Source organism: Oryctolagus cuniculus, chromosome 3, assembly GCF_051225735.1.
Source record: "Oryctolagus cuniculus isolate XC-2025 breed Fujian yellow rabbit chromosome 3, ASM5122573v1, whole genome shotgun sequence".
In the NCBI taxonomy this organism is placed as follows: Eukaryota; Metazoa; Chordata; class Mammalia; order Lagomorpha; family Leporidae; genus Oryctolagus; species Oryctolagus cuniculus.
Genome location: NC_142869.1, coordinates 14390477 through 14409565, shown reverse-complemented (window position 1 = coordinate 14409565; position 19089 = coordinate 14390477). Strand labels below are relative to the sequence as shown.

General features: G+C 38.6%; 1 protein-coding gene across 17 annotated transcripts in view; it reads right to left on the bottom strand.

Moving 5' to 3' along the window:
- The window catches only part of DOCK10 (dedicator of cytokinesis 10), a 299156-nt gene that overhangs the window by 71162 nt on the left and 208905 nt on the right, over positions 1-19089 (bottom strand). For 16 of the 17 annotated variants that reach the window (XR_016231420.1, XR_016231421.1, XM_051849117.3 and 13 more), the window contains 9 exons: positions 18327-18449; positions 15066-15145; positions 12987-13174; positions 12444-12509; positions 10721-10813; positions 4797-4920; positions 4120-4241; positions 3664-3750; positions 609-701 (listed from right to left, as the gene is read on the bottom strand). Coding sequence is in view for 15 of the 17 variants with exons in the window: in XM_051849117.3 (XP_051705077.3) it covers positions 609-701; positions 3664-3750; positions 4120-4241; positions 4797-4920; positions 10721-10813; positions 12444-12509; positions 12987-13174; positions 15066-15145; positions 18327-18449 (976 nt within the window). In the remaining 2 variants the exon portion in view is untranslated. The remainder of the gene's footprint in view (positions 1-608; positions 702-3663; positions 3751-4119; positions 4242-4796; positions 4921-10720; positions 10814-12443; positions 12510-12986; positions 13175-15065; positions 15146-18326; positions 18450-19089) is intronic. The other variant, XM_089328963.1, reaches the window with a different exon arrangement.

The window sequence follows — 19089 nt, the reverse complement described above, 5'->3', positions numbered from 1 at the left end:
TCCAAGGGTATTTTGTATAATATGGTAACTATAGCTAGTAATACTGTATTGTGTCCTTGAAAATCTTTTAAAGAGTAGATTTAAGTGCTCTTAACACAAAAAATGATAAACATATGAAGGAAGACATGTAATTAGCTTCATTTAGAGAGTTCACCACATATACACATTTCCAATATGTACAATCATATTGTACGTTGTGAATAAATGCAATTTTAATTTGTCAATTAGAAACAGATAATGAGAAACAAATAAGTTTCTAGATTTCAGAACTGGAATATAAATATGTATACAGTTGCTCATCTTTATCTGATGTTGCCATTATTGCATTTAGCATGGCATATATAATTAACTATTTAACTTACAATCAATTGATTTTGCTTTTTAATTATTTTTTAATTTTGGAAACAACTGTTCTTTGCTTAATTCTTAGACAACAGATTGAAGCTATTAGAGCATTTTGAAATAAAATTTTACTTGCTGAATTAATAAAGCATTCAAAAATCTCCAGTAATAACCACGTCTTAATTTGTTACTCAGGGGGATATGTAAGGGTCCCTTTTGCTCGTTTTGACCCAAGGAGCACTGACACTACTTGTATGTCATGTTACCTTACAAGAGCGGATGAAATTTGAGGTAGGTGACTGAGACATATCTTTCTCTCGTTTTTGGCACTGTTGGAAAAATGCATTCACATGTGGATCCTGCAACAGCAGAAAAAAAAGGAGTTTATTTCTGATGACCCATATCCTGTCCTACAGACCATCCTCACGATGGAGATAAGCATTGCTGCAGGACCGACGCCTTAACACATGAGCCTTTGTTCAATACATCTGTGACAAAGCTTTCGTTTTCACTGAACGTTAATGAAGGCTCCACCTGAACTACAAAGCCCCACTTTCTATCCTATCTCATTCTCATAGGGTTGGTTGTCATTCTAGGTCACATGACAATGACTGGAGAATTCCCTTGGCTGTGCTCTTTTTCAAATTAAAAAGTAAATGAATAAGGGCAGGACTTGTGACACAGCAGACCAGGTAACTGTTTCCACATCTGCACCCCATATCAGAGTGCCAGTTGGAGTCCTAGCTACTCCGTTTCCTATCCAGCTTCCTGTCAATATGCCTGAGAAGCAGCAGACGACAGCCCAAGTACTTGTGTCCCTGCCACCTACAGATGGAGTTCTTGGCTCCTAGACTTGGCCTGGTCCAGCCCTGGCTATTGTGGCGTTTGAGCAGTGAGCCATCAATAGATGAAGGATCTCTCTCTCTCTCTCTCTCTCTCTCTCTCTCTTTCTGTTATCCTACCTTTCAAAAAGGTAAAAATAAATAAAACATAAATATAAAAAATTCAAAACTTTCATCATTTATTTTCTCATTCCTGCTTGTTTCATAGATCTTTGCCAAATTCTCTTACACATTCCTCAACACAAAAGAGAATGTCTATTCTTTAACAGGCACAGTAGCATTTTCAGGCTTAAAATACTCAAATTAGCCAAAACTAGGACATCCATAGCTAACATCATGAAATAAACCTGACTCTTACCCTTGGAGGCCATTTCAAAATTCTCTGAGTCCTGTGCTGAATTACGCAGTAGGAAGGGAGATGGTGTGCGTGAGGGTGTGCACTTGGGATGCTTCTTTAGCATTCAATGATCCTAGAAGGACATTCAATGATTCTAGAATTGTGTGTATGTGTGTGTGTATGTGTGTGATGTTTTCTGCTTTCTTACTGTAGTTCTTTTCTGACTGGACACAACTGTTTTCCCCTTAAACATGCTTCATTGATTTGTACATTCTGTCAGTATTTATTGAAAGCTGACTGGGCCAGGCTATTGTCAGGCACCGAGGACAGAGCAGAGGGCAAGGCAAATCTGATCCCTTTCTCTGTGGACCTCCCACAATGGAGGCAGACTGGCACCAGGACCGGACATCCACACACTCCCTGTCCATCAAATTTGATAAGCACTTAAAATGGAAAGCAAGAGGCCGACTGGGCTGGGTATGTAGTGAGGTGGCCTGGCTTACATGTGTGGGGTCCGAGGAGAGGGAAGGCATCTCTGAGAATGTGACACATGAGAATGTCTCTAGGATGGGTAGGTACTGAGCAGGCCAACTGGAGAAGGAAGGGAGGGAAGAGACACATGACCTTTCTGACTGCGGGAGGGCTGAATGTCTCAGCTACCACCTGGCTGTGATATGGCTGAGGCCACAGCACGGAGAGGCTTTGGATGGTTGGAAACTGAGGTAAATGTCAGATGTGATGCATGTGGCCAGTGATGAATGAGACCTGGGCTATCTGGAGAAGGAAGCCGGAGAGAGAGACATTCAAGAGTGTCTGAGACATATACAAATAGGTATGAGGGGTGGGTACTTGGCACTGTGGTTAAGACAGTGCGTGGGGTGCCCACATTCCATATCAGAGTGCTTTGGTTTGAATCCTGGATCTGCTTCCCATTTTATATTTCTGTTAATGCATACTCTTGGAGGCAGAAGGTGATGGCTCAGCTGGTTGAGTCCCTGACATGTCCATGGGAGATGAGGATGGAGTTCTTGGCTACTGGCTTTGGTCTGACCCAGCCTTTGCCATTGCAATCACTTCGAGAGTGAACTAGCAAAGAGGAGATTCCCCCTTCTTTTCACTTTCTGTCTATCAAGCAAAATAAAAATAAATAAAACTTTAAAAATAGCAATTGATAGATAGGGCTGATGGCATCAAAGAAAACATGCATTTAAATAGCTGTGGGCACCAGGCTGCAAATGAACACTAAATTGAACTTGAAGCATCAGAGGTTAATGAGAAAAATTTTGACCAGTGAATATATGGTTCATGGATTATTTCATTTTTATTCAAGCCAAATATAGACTAAAGATAAAGCAGTATGAAGCAAATTGAAAAGCAGATAAAAATTGAGCTTGACATAGAAGAAATACATATTTTATGGACTTGTATCATTTGCTTTGTAGTTTATAATTGGTGCCAGCAAACTCCTTATGATATGGTAAAATAGACTTCCTTGCAATAGAAGGGATTAGTTTGTGATAATTTAACAATGAAAACTACATGTGTATTGTATGCATGTGTATACATATGTATATCTTGCAGTTGATGGAATATTTCCAGGTGCATTTTCTCACCTTGATCCTTACCAATAACCTTAGGTAGAGAGATTTTTATTGAGCTCAATTTGTTGATTAAGAAATAAGAATTTCAGAGAATAAAGTGACTTGTCCAAGGTCACTGAGCCAGAGGTTGCTGGAGGTGACCCTCAAATGCCATTCCTCAGAATTCATGGCTCTTGGTAGGCACTGGGAACAAGATTTAGTTTTGGGGTTAAAAATCCAACGTCTTTGCTGTTAACATTTACCAATTTTAACAGTTAGATGTCGCCAGTGGAAAAAGCCATGCTCCAAGGGGAGTACCATTTGGTTAAATATACTTCTAATGTTTTCATTTTGAAGTTTCATGGTACCTAGGCCTATGGAGTTAGGCACTCTACCTTAAAACAGGCATAACATCATGCCCCTAAACTCTTCCCTTGGAATATTCCACCACCTGCTGTCATGACATCTCATGAAATGATTAATCTCATGCTGTGAGTATAGAATGCACCTTATGATTTTATGTGGCAGAGAAGATGCTACTATTTCAGGCCAACATACTCACCTGAGTATTGACTGTTGATACGACAAATGTTGATACTTTGAAAAGTGGCTTGCCACCATCCACCCATTTAATGTCACTCCCACCATGCTACAAAAAAAGTTTGTTAGTCACTCCGACAGTTTGAGGGAAAGGAAATAAATACATTATTTAGTTTATGTTTATTGGCTATCCTGATCCATTAATCTTAAATTACTCTAGAGATGAAAAACAAAAGATGCAAGTGTATTTGGCAACGTTGTTAGATGAGATCACTCTGATATTAAATAATAATTTTAACAGGTAACTTCTGGAGGTTATAAACAACATAACAGATTTGGAGTCAATTGCAGGTATACTTGATTCTTAACTGCAATTAACATATGCATTATAGTCTTAATTTAAATATCAGAGAAAGAGACGATAACCTCATTAAATTTAATTGATGTTTTTTCTTTTAAATTATACATTACTCAGTACCTTTCCACTTGTAGAATCCTGGAAGCTTAAGTAATTGGGAGGCAGACTTGCTGCTACTGGGATGTTATATTCTTGAGAAGCTATCTGATCATGCTTCATCAGAGGAAGCCAAGCATAGCCAACTGTGGAGAGGAACGACAAAGAGAATGCTTCAATACAAATCTCCATAATAAGAAGTAAAAATAAAGCTATTTACTGTTGATGAATACCAACTTCATTAAAAATTCCAGTAAGTCAGAATTTGTTTTTTTTGTTTGTTTGTTTTTTTGTTTCTATTTTTTTTTTTTTTTTTGATAGGCAGAGTTAGACAGTGAGAGACAGAGAGAAAGGTCTTCCTTCTGTTGGTTCACCCCCCAAATGGCCGCTATAGCTGGTGCACCGTGCTGATCCGAAGCCAGGAGTCAGGTGCTTCCTCCCGGTCTCCCATGCAGATGCAGGGCCCAAGCACTTGGGCCATCCTCCACTGCCTTCCCGGGCCACAGCAGAGAGCTGGACTGGAAGAAGAGCAACCGGGACAGAATCCAATGCCCCGACCAGGACTAGAACCTGGAGTGCCGGTGCCACAGGCGGAGGATTAGCCTAGTAAGCCACAGCGCCGGCCAAGTCAGAGTTTTTAAAATATTCCCAACTCAGGACAAATGACACAGGCACTACTGCAGGTAGTCTCCTCCCAGTACCTGATGTTTCCAGAGCCTCCTTCTTTTTGGCATTAGCTTTTGCATTTATGTCACAGGTGACATGATAGAAAGAAAACAAAATATGGTGTTTTTCATGAAGTTGTGTTGGTAGCTCGATTTTCACCTGCAATGAAAGAGATTATAGTTGAACTGAGGTTAAAATCATTTGCTTACAGTCAGAGCAAGAAAAAGCATAATTTTCAAAAAATTCTTTAATTGAAATCTAGGTCTGTTTTTCATAGTTAATGTTGGATGCACTGGTGTAACTCTCAATAGATATCCATTCTGCCAGTAGTAAGGTGTTCACATGTTGATATTTTTTACTTCAGTAATTTAGACTATCTTATGCTTCTCATTAGATAATTTATGCACTAAGTATTGACTAAACACATGCATGCACATGTGCATAAACACAGACCCACAGACATGATTGCAGAATGCAAGTAGACATAGATTGAGGAACTATCATTAAAGAATATAAATTAAATACCTAGTAAGTTCTTGTCTCCCAAAGTGTGTCCACTGACTAGCTACATAAACATCATTTGGAAGCTCATTAGACATCAAATAAGATCTACTGAATCAGAATCTGCACTGTAATATGACCCCAGGAAACTCAGATACAGGTAACAGAACATGCAGTTGTCCATGATGTTACTGAAGCATGGGATGTATCCTTTTTAAAAAAATAAAAAAGAAAGTGTAGAATGTGTTGTGGTCACTAAGCCATTGGAGATTTTATGAAGTAGTCATGCTGGAGCTACATAAATGACACTGAGTGAACAAATGGAATTAAATTGATATAGATTAAGAATGTATTTAATGAGGAGTCTACTGTATCATTCTGTATCATTGTGGGGAGAAATATTTTGAAAATTCTGCATGTGACAGTGCATATCAGTTGTCATTATATTATATTTATTGTCATTTAATGCCCCCAATAGCTTTGTGAAGCAGGATGATGCAGAAGTAGGAACCACAAGGCCAGAGATGTGAACGGGCTGTGAGTGACGAAGAGTGTGGTGCAGTCAGTAACAGCATCTTCCAGGACAAGAACCCACATCTCTGATGACCACTTTGCACTGGATTCCAGGATCCTGTCTGGCTAAGTTACATTCAGCTCAGTATCAGCCACTAACTAGTTTCCAGAAGTTTTAGTCAAGAAATAAGGGACAGGCATGTAAATAATCTATGAGGCGTTTTTACTGGAAGCCCTGTACTTCTTGCTAACTTGTTTTACATTGTTCAAGCAAGGAATTAGTACAACAGTTTTCAAAGCATGGTCCTTGTACCAGCAACATCAGTGTCACCTGAAAACTTGTTAGAATGTAAATTCTCAGGTACCAACAATCGGTGGTCATCTGAGCTTCAACAAGCCTTCCAGGTGACTCTGATGCATATAAAGTTTGAGAATTCTTAAATTTGAAAGGCTTCCTACCATTCTGGTAACCTAATAACTGAAGCCAGCATGTATTTCAAAACACAGAATGCAATATAAATACATTTTCTTTAATAGCAAGACTACGACATTAAGAAGACATTTGAATGAAACAAGTCCTCAAGAATTCAACTCACTAAGTGTTAATAGAATATGAAATACATGAAACTTGTATAACTCAGATAAAATCTAAAAAACAAAAAAGTTAATGGAAATATTTTCACATAATAAATACTGCAGATATTTACATTTTATTATAATAGTTCCTTGGAAGAATTCATATCCATTTCTTGCAATTTTTTGCAATAATAAAGAAGAAAATAAAACCTTAGTTTTGACTATATATTGTAGAAATCATTAAACTGTTCATTAATCACATGCTATCAGGTGAAAAAGCTCATGCTTTTGCGAGGATTTCAGGAAACATGAGAATGAGAAAAGTTAAAAGACAGAGTTCACAACAGTAGACAGATCATTTAGAAAAAAAAAACATATTCCTGGAACTGTACCTATGGAATGTGAAAATCTGAAAGGTACCCTAACACACTGTTGGTGGGAATGTAAACTAGTACAGCCATTGTGGAAGACAAATTGGAGATTCCTCAGAAATGTGAAAATAGATCTGCCATATGACCCAGTCATCCCACTCCTGGGAATTTACCCAAACAAAATGAAATCAGCACAAGTAAAAGTTATCTGTAACCCCTTGCTTCTTGCAGCTCAATTCATAATAACTAAGCTATGGGATCAACCCAGATTTCCATCAATTGATGACTGGATAAAGAAAATGAGGGGGGCTGGTGCTGTGGCATAGCAGGTGAAGCTGCTGCCTGCAGTGCCGGCAAGACCATGTGCCGGCATCCCATATGGGTACTGATTTGAGTCCTTGCTGCTCCACTTCTAATTCTACTCTCTGCTATGTCTTTGGAAAGCAGTAGAAGATGGCCCAAGTCCTTGGGCCCCTGCTCCCATGTGGGAGACCTGGAAGAAGCTCCTGGCTCCTGTCTTCAGATCGGCACAGCTCCGGCCATTGTGGCCAACTGGGGAGTAAGCCAGCAGATGAAAGACCTCTCTCTCTCTCTCTCTCTCTCTCCCTCTGCCTCTCCTGTAACTCTGACTTTGAAATAAATAAATAAATATTTAAAAAAGGAAAATGCAGTATATGTACACTGTGGAATATTACTCAGTCATAAAAATGAATGAAATCCTGTCTTTTGCAACAGAATGGATGTAACTGGAAACAATTATATTTAGCGAAATAAGCCATTCCAAAAAGACAAATATCATATATTTTCCCTGATATGTGGTAACAGAGTACCAAAATATAATGTATATGAGCAAAATTGACATTTTGAGATTTGATTTTTTTTTTTTTTAGAAATATGATGATTTAATAATTTCTTTTTTTTTTTTAAACTTTTATTTAATGCATATAAATTTCCAAAGTACGACTTATGGATTACAATGGCTTCCCCCCAATACCGTCCCTCCCACCCACAACCCTCCCCTTTCCCACTCCCTCTCCCCTTCCATTCACATCAAGATTCATTTTCGATTATCTTAATATACAGAAGATCAGCTTAGTATACATTAAGTATGGATTTCAACAGTTTGCTCCCACACAGAAATATAAAGTGAAAAATAATAGATGATTTTTTTTAAATGATGATGAAATCAGAGCAGACCTATTGTCATGTTTAATCCCAGTGAGAGTCAAGTTGGGAATTGATAATTTTTTTTTTTTTTTTTTTTTACAGAGGATCAGTTTAGTATGCATTAAGTAAGGATTTCAACAGTTTGCACCCCCATAGAAACACAAAGTGAAATATATTGTTTGAGTACTCGTTATAGCATTAAATCTCAATGTACAGCACATTAAGGACAGAGATCCTACATGAGGAGTAAGTGCACAGTGACTCCTGTTGTTGACTTTACCAATTGACACTCCTGTCTATGGCATCAGTAATCTCCCTATGCTCCAGTCATGAGTTTCCAAGGCTATGGAAGCCCTCTGAGTTCTCCGACTCTTATCTTGTTTAGACAAGGTCATAGTCAAAGTGGAGGTTCTCTCCTCCCTTCAGAGAAAGGTACCTCCTTCTTTGATGACCTGTTCTTTCCACTGGGATCTCACTCGCAGAGATCTTTTGCCAGAGTGTCTTGGCTTTCCATGCCTGAAATACTCTCATGAGCTTTTCAGCCAGCTCCGAATGCCTTTAGGGCTGATTCTGAGGCCAGAGTGCTATTTAGGACATCTGCCATTCTATGAGTCTGCTGAGTATCTCACTTCCCATGTTGGATCACTCTCCCCTTTATTTACTCCATCAGTTAGCGTTAGCAGGTACTAGACTTGTCTATGTGCTCCCTTTGACTCCCAGTCCCTTCACCATGACCAACTGTGAACTGAAACTGATCACCTGGAACAGTGAGATGGCATTGGTACATGCCACCTCGATGGGATTGAATTGGAATCCCCTGGTATGCTTCCAACTCCACCACTTGGGGCAAGTCAGGCTGAGATTTGATTATTTTTTACAACCCATGTCTCTATTGTTGAGAAACAGTGTTTTCTTTTTTTCATACTATTTATTGAATTCTTTACTTAGTGGAGGGTTAAGCTTATGATTATAAAATAAACTGAAAGTATGTCATTATAAAAATTAAGAGAATAAAAAAGGAAGGGGGAGAGAGGGTGGGAACGTGGATGGGAGGGAGGGTGTGATGGGAAGTATCACTATGCTCCTAAACCTGTAGGTATGAAATACATGAACATTTTTATTTTATATAAATCAGAAAATTTTTAAAAGTGTTAAAAAAGGAAAAAATAAATGTATGTAAGACGTCCAGGCACAGCGTAGCTGGATTCTCTGCTAAAGGCCTGTATATTAGCTTGTTTTCTGTTGCTAATAAAATAATACCACACAGAATAAAAGAGACAAAAACATGCTCTATGGAGAATGCACCTTTCCAATGGGGTTTGTCAAAGTTTTATTCAGTACAGTCAATATTCTGTGATGCACTGGTGGTTCTTCCCTTTAATTCTGGTTCACCTTCTGTCTGGAATTTATGGGGGGAAAATTAGCAACATTAAATGAATATGGAGGAAGGAGACAAGGTCAGGTAGACTGCTTCATTGGCACTCTTTTCATATCTGTTTTAAATTGATTAATGTGCTACAAATACCCCCTTCAGAGGATGTCCTCTGTGTTCTAATTCCCAGAACCTAAGACATCACATGGCAAAAGGGACACTGGAGATGTGAAACAGGGATATTTCCAGATATTCCAAGGAAGCACAGTGTGATTACCACGTCCTTACAGAAGAAAGGAGGACAAGTCAGTCAGGGATGTGAGGGCAGAAGCAGAGGTTAGGGAGGTGGGGTTGTTGGGAAGAAAACACAAACCAAGGAACATGGGCAGCTTCTAGAAGTTGAGAAAAGAGAAACAAAGTCTCCCAGGATCTTCAGAAAACTGCAGCCCTTGACCTCCAGAACTGGAAGGTTACAAGCGAGTGTTGTTTTAAGCCGCAAAATTTTTAAGCTGCAAACTGTAGTAATCTGTCAGAGCAGCAACAGGACACTCATGCAAAAGATACACGTTTCAAACCCCAGGCATCCCATCAGCAGACTGCATTAGTTTAGACTTCTGCTTTACATTTAGACACTAAATTTAATCCCTGAAGCTTGTTTGTCTGAAGCTGTTTATAATGCCAAGCTAGCAGGTGCACAGTCATTTACCACTGCCTCTAGGATTTTTTTAAGTATATATTATAGCAGATTGGTGAAGTGTCAGGCTCTGGAGTCACATGGCCTGGGTAGCTAGAATGTAACATGCTATATGTAACTAGTATGTAACATGCTATATGTAACTAGTATGTAACATACTATATGTAACTAGTATGTAGTTACAACGGCAATGTAACCTGACTCCTCTGAGCCTGTTCCCTCGTTTATAGAATAGGAACAATAGCTTCCACTTCCCAGGACTGCTGTAGGGTTAAGTGAGATGATGTGTGTGTGTGGAGCCTCGCTTGATGCCTGACATACAGTGGGAGTTTGTTAGCCAGGGCAGGGATTCCTCCACATTGCACTTAGAGATGAGCAGGTCCACGTTCATTCAAGTTCATGCAGGTTATGAGCAAAAGCACTGTATTAGACTTCAGCCCTCAGTCCTTCTGTTATGGTATAAAATAATGCCATTGATTGGTAAAACTATCTAATATCTTTATTACACTGGCCAGTAAAATAGATGAAAATAATCTGTGTTCCTTGCAATGACTAATATAATAAAAATGCCCCATTTTAAGTACTTCATCTCATGTTGAAATAAATGAATTTGCAAACCTCTGCAGGAGTAACTATCAATGTGGTTTAAACATCTTGGTATATACCTGCCAAAGCATGTTGTTCATCTGAGGGTGTTTATTATCACTGTGCTACAAACCCATACTTTTTAGGAGCTGCTGGGGGCAGCAGAGAACTGGTCCTTACCTCATCCGAGAAATCTGGATTCTGCGAATGGTGTAGAACGGCTGTGTAGGTGGCCGAGACGAAGAGGGGGCCTCCGGGTTTTCCATAAATGCACTGTTGAGACAGATAGGAGTTGAGTAATTATGAGAGTCTCAAATTATACCTGAGTGAAAAAAATAGTCACAAATCTCCAGTTACCAGTCTCAGGACAAAACAAACAGGTCTATCTGACTGGTAATTAAGCCTGAACTTCTTTTCTACTGTCCCACGTCTGTCGCCCTGCTGAAGAAAATCTGGGGGCTGCTTCTTATCACATAGATGTTACCCCAGGGTCAAATGTTTGGACTGGTCCACCATCCGACTTTTGATAACCATGAGATGGGGCTAATTCCTACAAGAAGGAACCTCACCATGAGAGGTTCATGAAACAGGTTCTGGGCTAGAATTAAGGTGTTGGAGGGCCGCCGGACTTGGTTGGACCCCAGCATCTGACAAGCCAACTCCCAACCATGAGCTGGCAGGAGAGAGCTGGTTCCAGGCTCCACCATGTGGTGTTACTGTTCTGTCCCAGCCTCTACACAGTTCTGGTAGTGTGATAAAACACTTCCTAGTCTGGCAGGGACTTAGGGTCCCTCTTCTGGAGTGTGTCATCTGGCCTAGCTCTATCTGCATGTGGTATTTTAGGAGGCAATGAAGCAGGGGACCCAGAATCTTCCCCAAGAACACATGCTGTCTGGCAGGTCTCGTGTGTCTGCTGCCTGCTCATGGCCTTTGCTTGCTTGACAACTAGATTTCATTTTAATTTTTCAGTCCTGATGCTAACACTGGTGTGAAGTTTGGTGCTGTGGATGCTGACAGTGGCTCACAAATATTTTAAAGAATTTTTCTCTTTATTTTGCAGTGTTAATTCACACACTCAAATGGATTCTTGTTCTTCTAAATAATGGAACACACCCTCTTGCTAGCACAAATCAGAGGGTACAGTTTGTATCTGACAGAGTGCTTCATGAGAGTATCTCAGATAATGGTGGGTGTTAGTGAGAAATCGGTTTTGTCCTTTATAATTTCTTTCCTCTGATTCACGGAAACTGGGAAGGACTGGTGGCAGGACTACTGAAACCAATTTCCCCCTCTATTTTTATAGGTTATTTTATGTCATTTGGAACCCCTGAGATAAAAATAGTATACATCAACTGCGAACTCTTAAAAAAATGCCATCAGCTGTATTTTTATAGGTTAAAAGAGCACCCTTCATAGAAACCTCAGAGTTTTATTGAGCACATTAAATTATGTGATCAACAACCGGTACTGACTTCCCAGAGCCATTTCCAGTTCCTCCGGCACTTGGCCACATACACCTTCCCTAAAAGCAGCTTCCCCCAGGCCCATTGCATTAAGCATCTGGTCTGCAAACTTTCAGCACACTGTCCGTGGAGGCTGGCCGGGATGCATCCATTTAAATCAAGCACTCTGCACTGAGAAGCAGGTTAATACAGGAGAGGGTGCTGTCTTTCAAGGGGAATCTTTGCATTTCTTTCACATTAGAATGGTTCCACCTTTTCTCAAACCATGGAAAGCTAAGAGAGCCATGATACCTAGCTACTCAGTCATGTACAGTTCAGACTCTAAGTACACGTGTAAAATTGTTCCTTTTTTCACCACACTCACTGAGTCCCTCAATGGTGGACAGAGGCTACCCCCCACCCCTGCCTTTATGCCCTGTCCCACTGTGTATCTGGCTCACCTTTAGGGGCGTGGCACCTTCTTCATCGGAATTTTTGAATTCAATGCACACGGTTATATTTCGTGCCTGAAATTATAGGGTGGGAAAGTGGAAATTATAATTTCCTTTTAAATAACCTCGGAAAAATCTAAGCGCCTAAAATAAGTACTATCTAATTAAATCTGAAAAATGTAGCATACCCAACATTTTCTTGTGACATTATCCATAGTTGCTCAGAAATTACAGAAGGATCTGGGGAGATTATTTACAAAGGCATCTATTTTTAGAGTATTGTAGGAAACTAAAAAAAGTTCTAGAACAAACATACAAATATATATACAAATATATATACAAATATATATATATATTTCTGACTTCAGAAAGGATTTTTCAAATATTGTAAAATTGTGCATCTTTAACACTTTTAAGATCAAAGTCATCATTGCCTCTCTGAAGCTTACTACGGAACTGCTGGCCTATGGCAATGTGCATTTGTAGTCTCAAGAAGCGAGCTTGTACAGTGTAAGTGCAAAGAGAGATAAGTTCAGAAACGGGTATCATTACCTTGTTAAAACATTTCTGGCTATCATATTTGAGATGTTTGGGGTAAATGTAAATTTGATTTTTGTACACTCTATAAGGCCGGCAGTACTTGGTTGTGTCATAAACAAATTCTTCCACCTCCACCGTGGGTTCTGCTTGAGCCATCACGTTGAAAGGCTTGACAGGGATAAAGGACGATGTTACACAGTCTTAAGAAATCAGAAAATAAAAGTTTGTCATTTAATATGGTTCTTTTAGTTGAACAACATGAGAGGTCTTCAAAAAGTTCATGGAAAATGTGTATGTTGAAAAATTATGCATGGCTTCAAAAGGTTTTTGCACAAAAATAATATTATCATTTAATTTCAAATTTTCCATGAATTTCTGAAGTACTCTCATACTTAACATATTTGAAAATAAATTCATTCTAAATAGAAGCTTTGTATATATATATATGTGTGTGTGTGTATACACCAATTGATGTTAATTTAGTGCTAATATGAAATACTTATAGGATGTGGGCATGGTAGATAAGTAAACTATTTAGTATCAAAACATGTCTTGAAAATGGTTAAACACTTGAGATGGATTTATAACTTTTTTATATTAAGATTCATACAAAAAGCAAAGTGTAGCTAATGATCCTCTAAACATTCTAAACATACTAGGTAGATATTATAAGGTAAGATATTATTATTAAGATATTATAAGCTATGACATGTAAAAATAATACAAAATGGATATATGAAAGAACAAAACTGTCCAATGGAACTATTATTGTTAATGCAGCTGGATTACTAGTAATTTCTCCCCATGAAATTAGTCACAGCCTGGGCTTGTATCTCTCTCTGCATTATTAGATACAATTTATTTTATTTTTTCTCCTCAGTTTTTACAACTCAAAACATTTAAATATATAGGAACATCCTAAGAAAAGAGAAAGAAATGAGCCTTAGGAAATTCTAAATCTAAACTTCTGCCACTAAAATGTTTGAAGGCTGGCACAGAAAGACAGTAGCGTTATCTACCTTCCTTTATACCATCTGGAATCTCCTTGTGTTCAAAGAAGCAAAATGATCAGCCATGTATACCTGAGAATCAGGTTACAGCTTTCCCCTCCTCAAAAGCTAATGATCATATTTTTGTCACATGCTCAAGTTTCTCTGTATGGCAATTCTTTCAGATACAATGGTTAGCTTCCTTTTTGTTGTTTCAATTTTTCATAGGTAATAGAAGCTCAGTGCCTCAAATTAGGTAGAGGAAATAGCTTAGTTTATCCTGTTTTTATTCCACACAAATCAATGTAAAAATGATTTGGAGCCATGGCTTAAGTTAGAATGGTTGTTATATTTCATATTAAAGTGATTTGTGGAGAATTATCAGAATGGAAAACTTAATAGTGCTAATGGTCATCTAGATAGTCCGTGGTCATCCTCCTCTCTCTGGAAAACAGATGGTTATTGGAAGCTTTTATTCATTCTAAATTCTGACTCTTTTATTGGACAGCTGTTAAAAGCTTCTGAAAACCTACTTCTTGCTGACTTAAAAAGGACTTTTGACCCCATTCTGGAAAAGATCGATCTCTTTGTATAATAAGAGAATCTGGTGACATTTCAGTTGTAAGCGCTGCATGGACACTTGGGTAGCTACACATGGTGTTCAGAGTAACGCTTTGGCAGCATAGTATGCTAGAACTAGCCAGTATTTTAAGCCAGAGGAAGTGGAAAAACTATACATTCTCTCCTTACGGGTTATAGCTTATTATGCTATTTGGACTTTCCACATATGCAACCCTCCAGGGTTTCAGTATTAATTTATATAATATCTTGATGAATATTAAACCCATATTTGCATATCAGATAAATGCTACATTACCTATAATACAGTTCTGGTATTGTCCTACAATACTCATTGTCTGTCCTAATAGAGAAATAAGAACTCTCAAATTTCTATAATATAATGAATTCCATTTATCCCAACCTTTGGAAAAAAATAGAAAAAAACCCATTCTTGTAACAAAGAGATTAACCAGCAAACTCAACAGACAAAACCCCCAAATATTCAGAACTCTATAATCAAACCATAACATCATCATCATACTTGGATGCTCCAAAGGAACGTTGTCAACAGCAATATCCAGGCTTCCAGGGATGGTTTGAGTTTTGCTCATTCGGTCAGCCCTGTAAAAGTATGGCGGCACATATGTACGCACACACACACACACACAAGGTATTATTCTAGTTTGTAAGAAAAAATAGTCAACTTCAATTCTGCGCTTTGATAGGGGTTAACAGTAGACCCTAAATAACCTTGTGAATGATTTTATCCCACAACTGAGTTTTTGAAACTAACATTTATATGATATTGCAAATAAAATTAAAAGAAAACAGGAAGGAGGGGTCCAGTTATAGATAATCTGATTTCAAATTGATTTTCTCCTATTTCAGATAACATTTACATGGCTGAACAAGCACAATAGTAAGTTATATGTTGTTTTTTAACAAAAGAGAATAGTTTTGAATTGATGTAAGCAGTTCACATTCTTGATGAGTTCTGAGAGCTAGGCTGGTCTTTGCGACAATTGTTAGGTGGAAAGTCTACATCTTTCCTTTTCATCTACAAACAAGGGTGACGGGTGACGAGGACCTGTGTCTTCTATCCATCTGCATGTGTGCTCTCTGCCCACATTCACTCTGAATCTTGAGCCTTGCATTTCCTTCCTTCCCTCCCTGCCACTAAAACCATCTCACCAATCTTCCTTTCAATAATGTGGACACTGCTGATAACAGTTTCAAGTATCATTCCTCCCGGAAACCTACTCTGACTGATGAAATAATTATAATGATAAGTCAGAGCCAGCTGTTCCCAGCTTGTGAGAGCTGATTGTTAAATTTCCAAGAATTTTCCTGACAGTTGTTAAACACAACCATGATTGAAAATTGAATTATATAACCTTACCATGAAATGAGTTATATTAAACACAAAGGTAATAAGTACTCCAAATTCATGACTTCCTCATTATTTTGCTACATGATGAAATTATTTGTGCTCTTGATATTACTTACATCTATTTGTGTGCTGGAAATGCTACTTAATGGTTTGCATAGCTCCTCCCAACCCTACATTCAGTGGAGTCCCACTGGTAGCTTGAATTCAGTAAAGGTAGGAGAATTTACACCATAGAAATTGGTCATCAGTACATATCAGTTTTGTCTCCTGGAAATCCAATTGTTAAACATTTATCAGCACAACACTGAGAATCAATGTCAAAACATGTGAGGGTTTTGTGAAATAAAAATTTCAACACTGCATTCTGGGTGCCTCTTAAGTGCCCCAGTGATAACTTTCTTTGCTATTCACTGATAACAGAGTTTTTGTCACAGTTTGGTTTCTTCCAGTCTATATCCCTAAACTGTTTTCTCCTACTCCCTCTGCTCAGCATTACAATTTTTCATGCTTCAATGTGCTGGCAAAAAAGTAAAGATGAAAACACGCTCAGCTCACATTCTGGAGGAAGTAGCCTTGCAAAGCCTACTCCAGGTAAGGAGTGCTTTAATGGGATCATGACAAAGTGATGGTTCGGGGTCTCCTCCAAGATTTTGCTTCTCACCTTTTTTGCTTTTTCTTTTTTTAAAGATTTATTTGAAAGACAGACTTGCAGAGAGAGGTAGAGACAGAGAGAGAGGTCTTCCATTCACTGGTTCACGCTGCAAAGGCTGAGCCAATCTAAAGCCAGGAGCCATGGGACCAGCGTTGTGGCATAGCAGGTGAAGCTGCTGCCTGCAGTGCCAGCATCCCATATGAGTACCGATTCCAGTCCTGGCTGCTCCACTTCTATTCCAGCTCTCTGCTATGGCCTGGGAAAGCAGTGAAAGATGACCCAAGTCCTTGGGACTCTGCTCCCACGTGGGAGACCTGGAAGAAAATCCTGGCTCCTGGCTTTGGATCAGCTCAGCTCTGGTTGCTGCAGCCACTTGTGGAGTGAACCAGCAGATGGAAGACCTCTCTCTGACTCTACCTCTCTCAGGAGCCAGGAGCTTCTTCTGGGTCTCCCACCTGGGAGCAAGGGCCCAAGGACGTGGACCATCTTCTGATGCTTTCCCGGGTTCATTAGCAGGGAACTGGATTGGAAGCTGAGCATCCTGGGCTCTAACGTGCCCATATGGGATGCTAGTACTGCAGGCTGGGCCTTGAACCTGTTGTGCCACAGTGCTGGCCCCTCTCACCTTTATTTTCTGTTGAAGTTTTTATTTTCCAGAATAAAAAGAAAACATTGGGGAACCTTCCCTTCTAGCTAAATAGAAACATATCCTACACAGATGTTGCAGAAAACATTAATCATGATTGTATTATTTTACTTTTGCTTGGAATAAACTAAATTATTTGATAGTGGCTTATTGATTAATAGATTTGAGGCACAGAGAAGTAGATTTTGGAAATGGGTACAAAAATACCATATGCATTGGGAGATGAACAGTTCAAGTAACATTTATTGAAGACCGTATCATCATCATCGCATGTTGGATGTATGTTGATGCATTTAAAATGCTTATGGCTTCTGTATTTTTCTTCTATTAGTTATTGCTGCTACCTTTTCTATAAGTATTTTAATGACACACGTTTTATGATTATGAATATTCATAGCAAGGTAATTGCTCTATGAAGGTTTTTAAATGGTCCTAAAATTCCTTCACATTCTTGTTGAGAGGCGTCTTTGTCTCCTTCCTATGAATCTTAGCTCTGGGATAGCTGGATTGTAGAATATAGCAGAAATAGCAATGTTCCAGTTTCTGGTCCCTAGCTTTAACAAACCAAAAATGGTCATTTTCAGTTCCTGGAGACACTTAGCCGAGCCACCATGACACAAAGAAATAGAAGTATCTCATGGAAAAGCTCTCATTGAGAAAAATCAAGGTTTCCATCCCACGTACAGCTGAGCTTCTAGCCAATAGTCAGCACCACCAAATGGCGAATAGCAAATGGACCATCTTCAAAGTGGTGCTGGCTCCAGCTGACCTCCCTAAGCCAATGCCATGTGCAAACGGACAGGATCTCCTTAATAAATTGAGTTCAAATCATGGGCTCAGGTGTAAAATAAGAAGGATTGTCATTTTAAGACACTATTTTGGGGAGTAGTTTGTTATGCAGAAGTAGATAACTGGCGTAGTTTTAAATTTAATTCTGGACAATTTACTTTGAGGCAGTATTTGGGTACAGGAAAAGTCACAGGAAATGCATGTGTTTTCTGTTAAGAGTTTGGACATTTGAGAATCAGTCAGCTATTGTTTATGGGAAAATAACAAATCACAGATAGAAATATAGCTGGTTTATATCAACATCAAGATATCAAAAATATCATACCTTCTATAATCTGACACTAATTTAAGCAGGTCTTCAGTTGAAATCTTGCTACTTTCTTGTCTATACAATGGTGAAAATCTTGAGTCTCTGTCCACATTTCCTTGATTGTCTTTAAATATTGTTCTAGAAGAAAATAGTTGTTATTTAGGTTGTCATTTGAGTACTGTTGATGGAGTTGTGCTTTTAGGATAACTGAGCTAATAAATTTCCCATTGAGAATAGAAGAAACTGTAGTGACTTATAAGATAAAAATAAAAAAGTCTTACATGGAATTTTCATCTACACATTTCATTTTTGTCATCTTTAATTTCTTATGTCCAACTCTGTATCCAAAGTGACAGTAGTCCATATTATGACTACATGACTACATTTTTTATGAGGTCTCCCATTTTTGATGCCTTACATCAAAATTTTGGAGTGTGAGGGGAGTGGAGAGGAACATAAACACATAATATTCTTTTTAGTTGTTTCCTCAAGATGCCCTAAACCTGGGCAAGACAGGCTCACTTCAGTTTGAGCAGCACTGTTTGGATTTATGAGTAGCGCTATTGGAATGAGGTCATGCTTGTGAGAATATAGGATTAGACTACTTTTCAAATATTTTCATGGGGCTAAGTGTGCCTGTGTTCTAACTTTTAGGACTGCTACAAATGTAAAGTGGGGGATACCTGACTTGGATTTTTATATTAAATATGGAGAAGATTATGAATTCTAGCCATTTATTTACTTGCTTGATCTATTTCATTAAATTAGAACAATATAG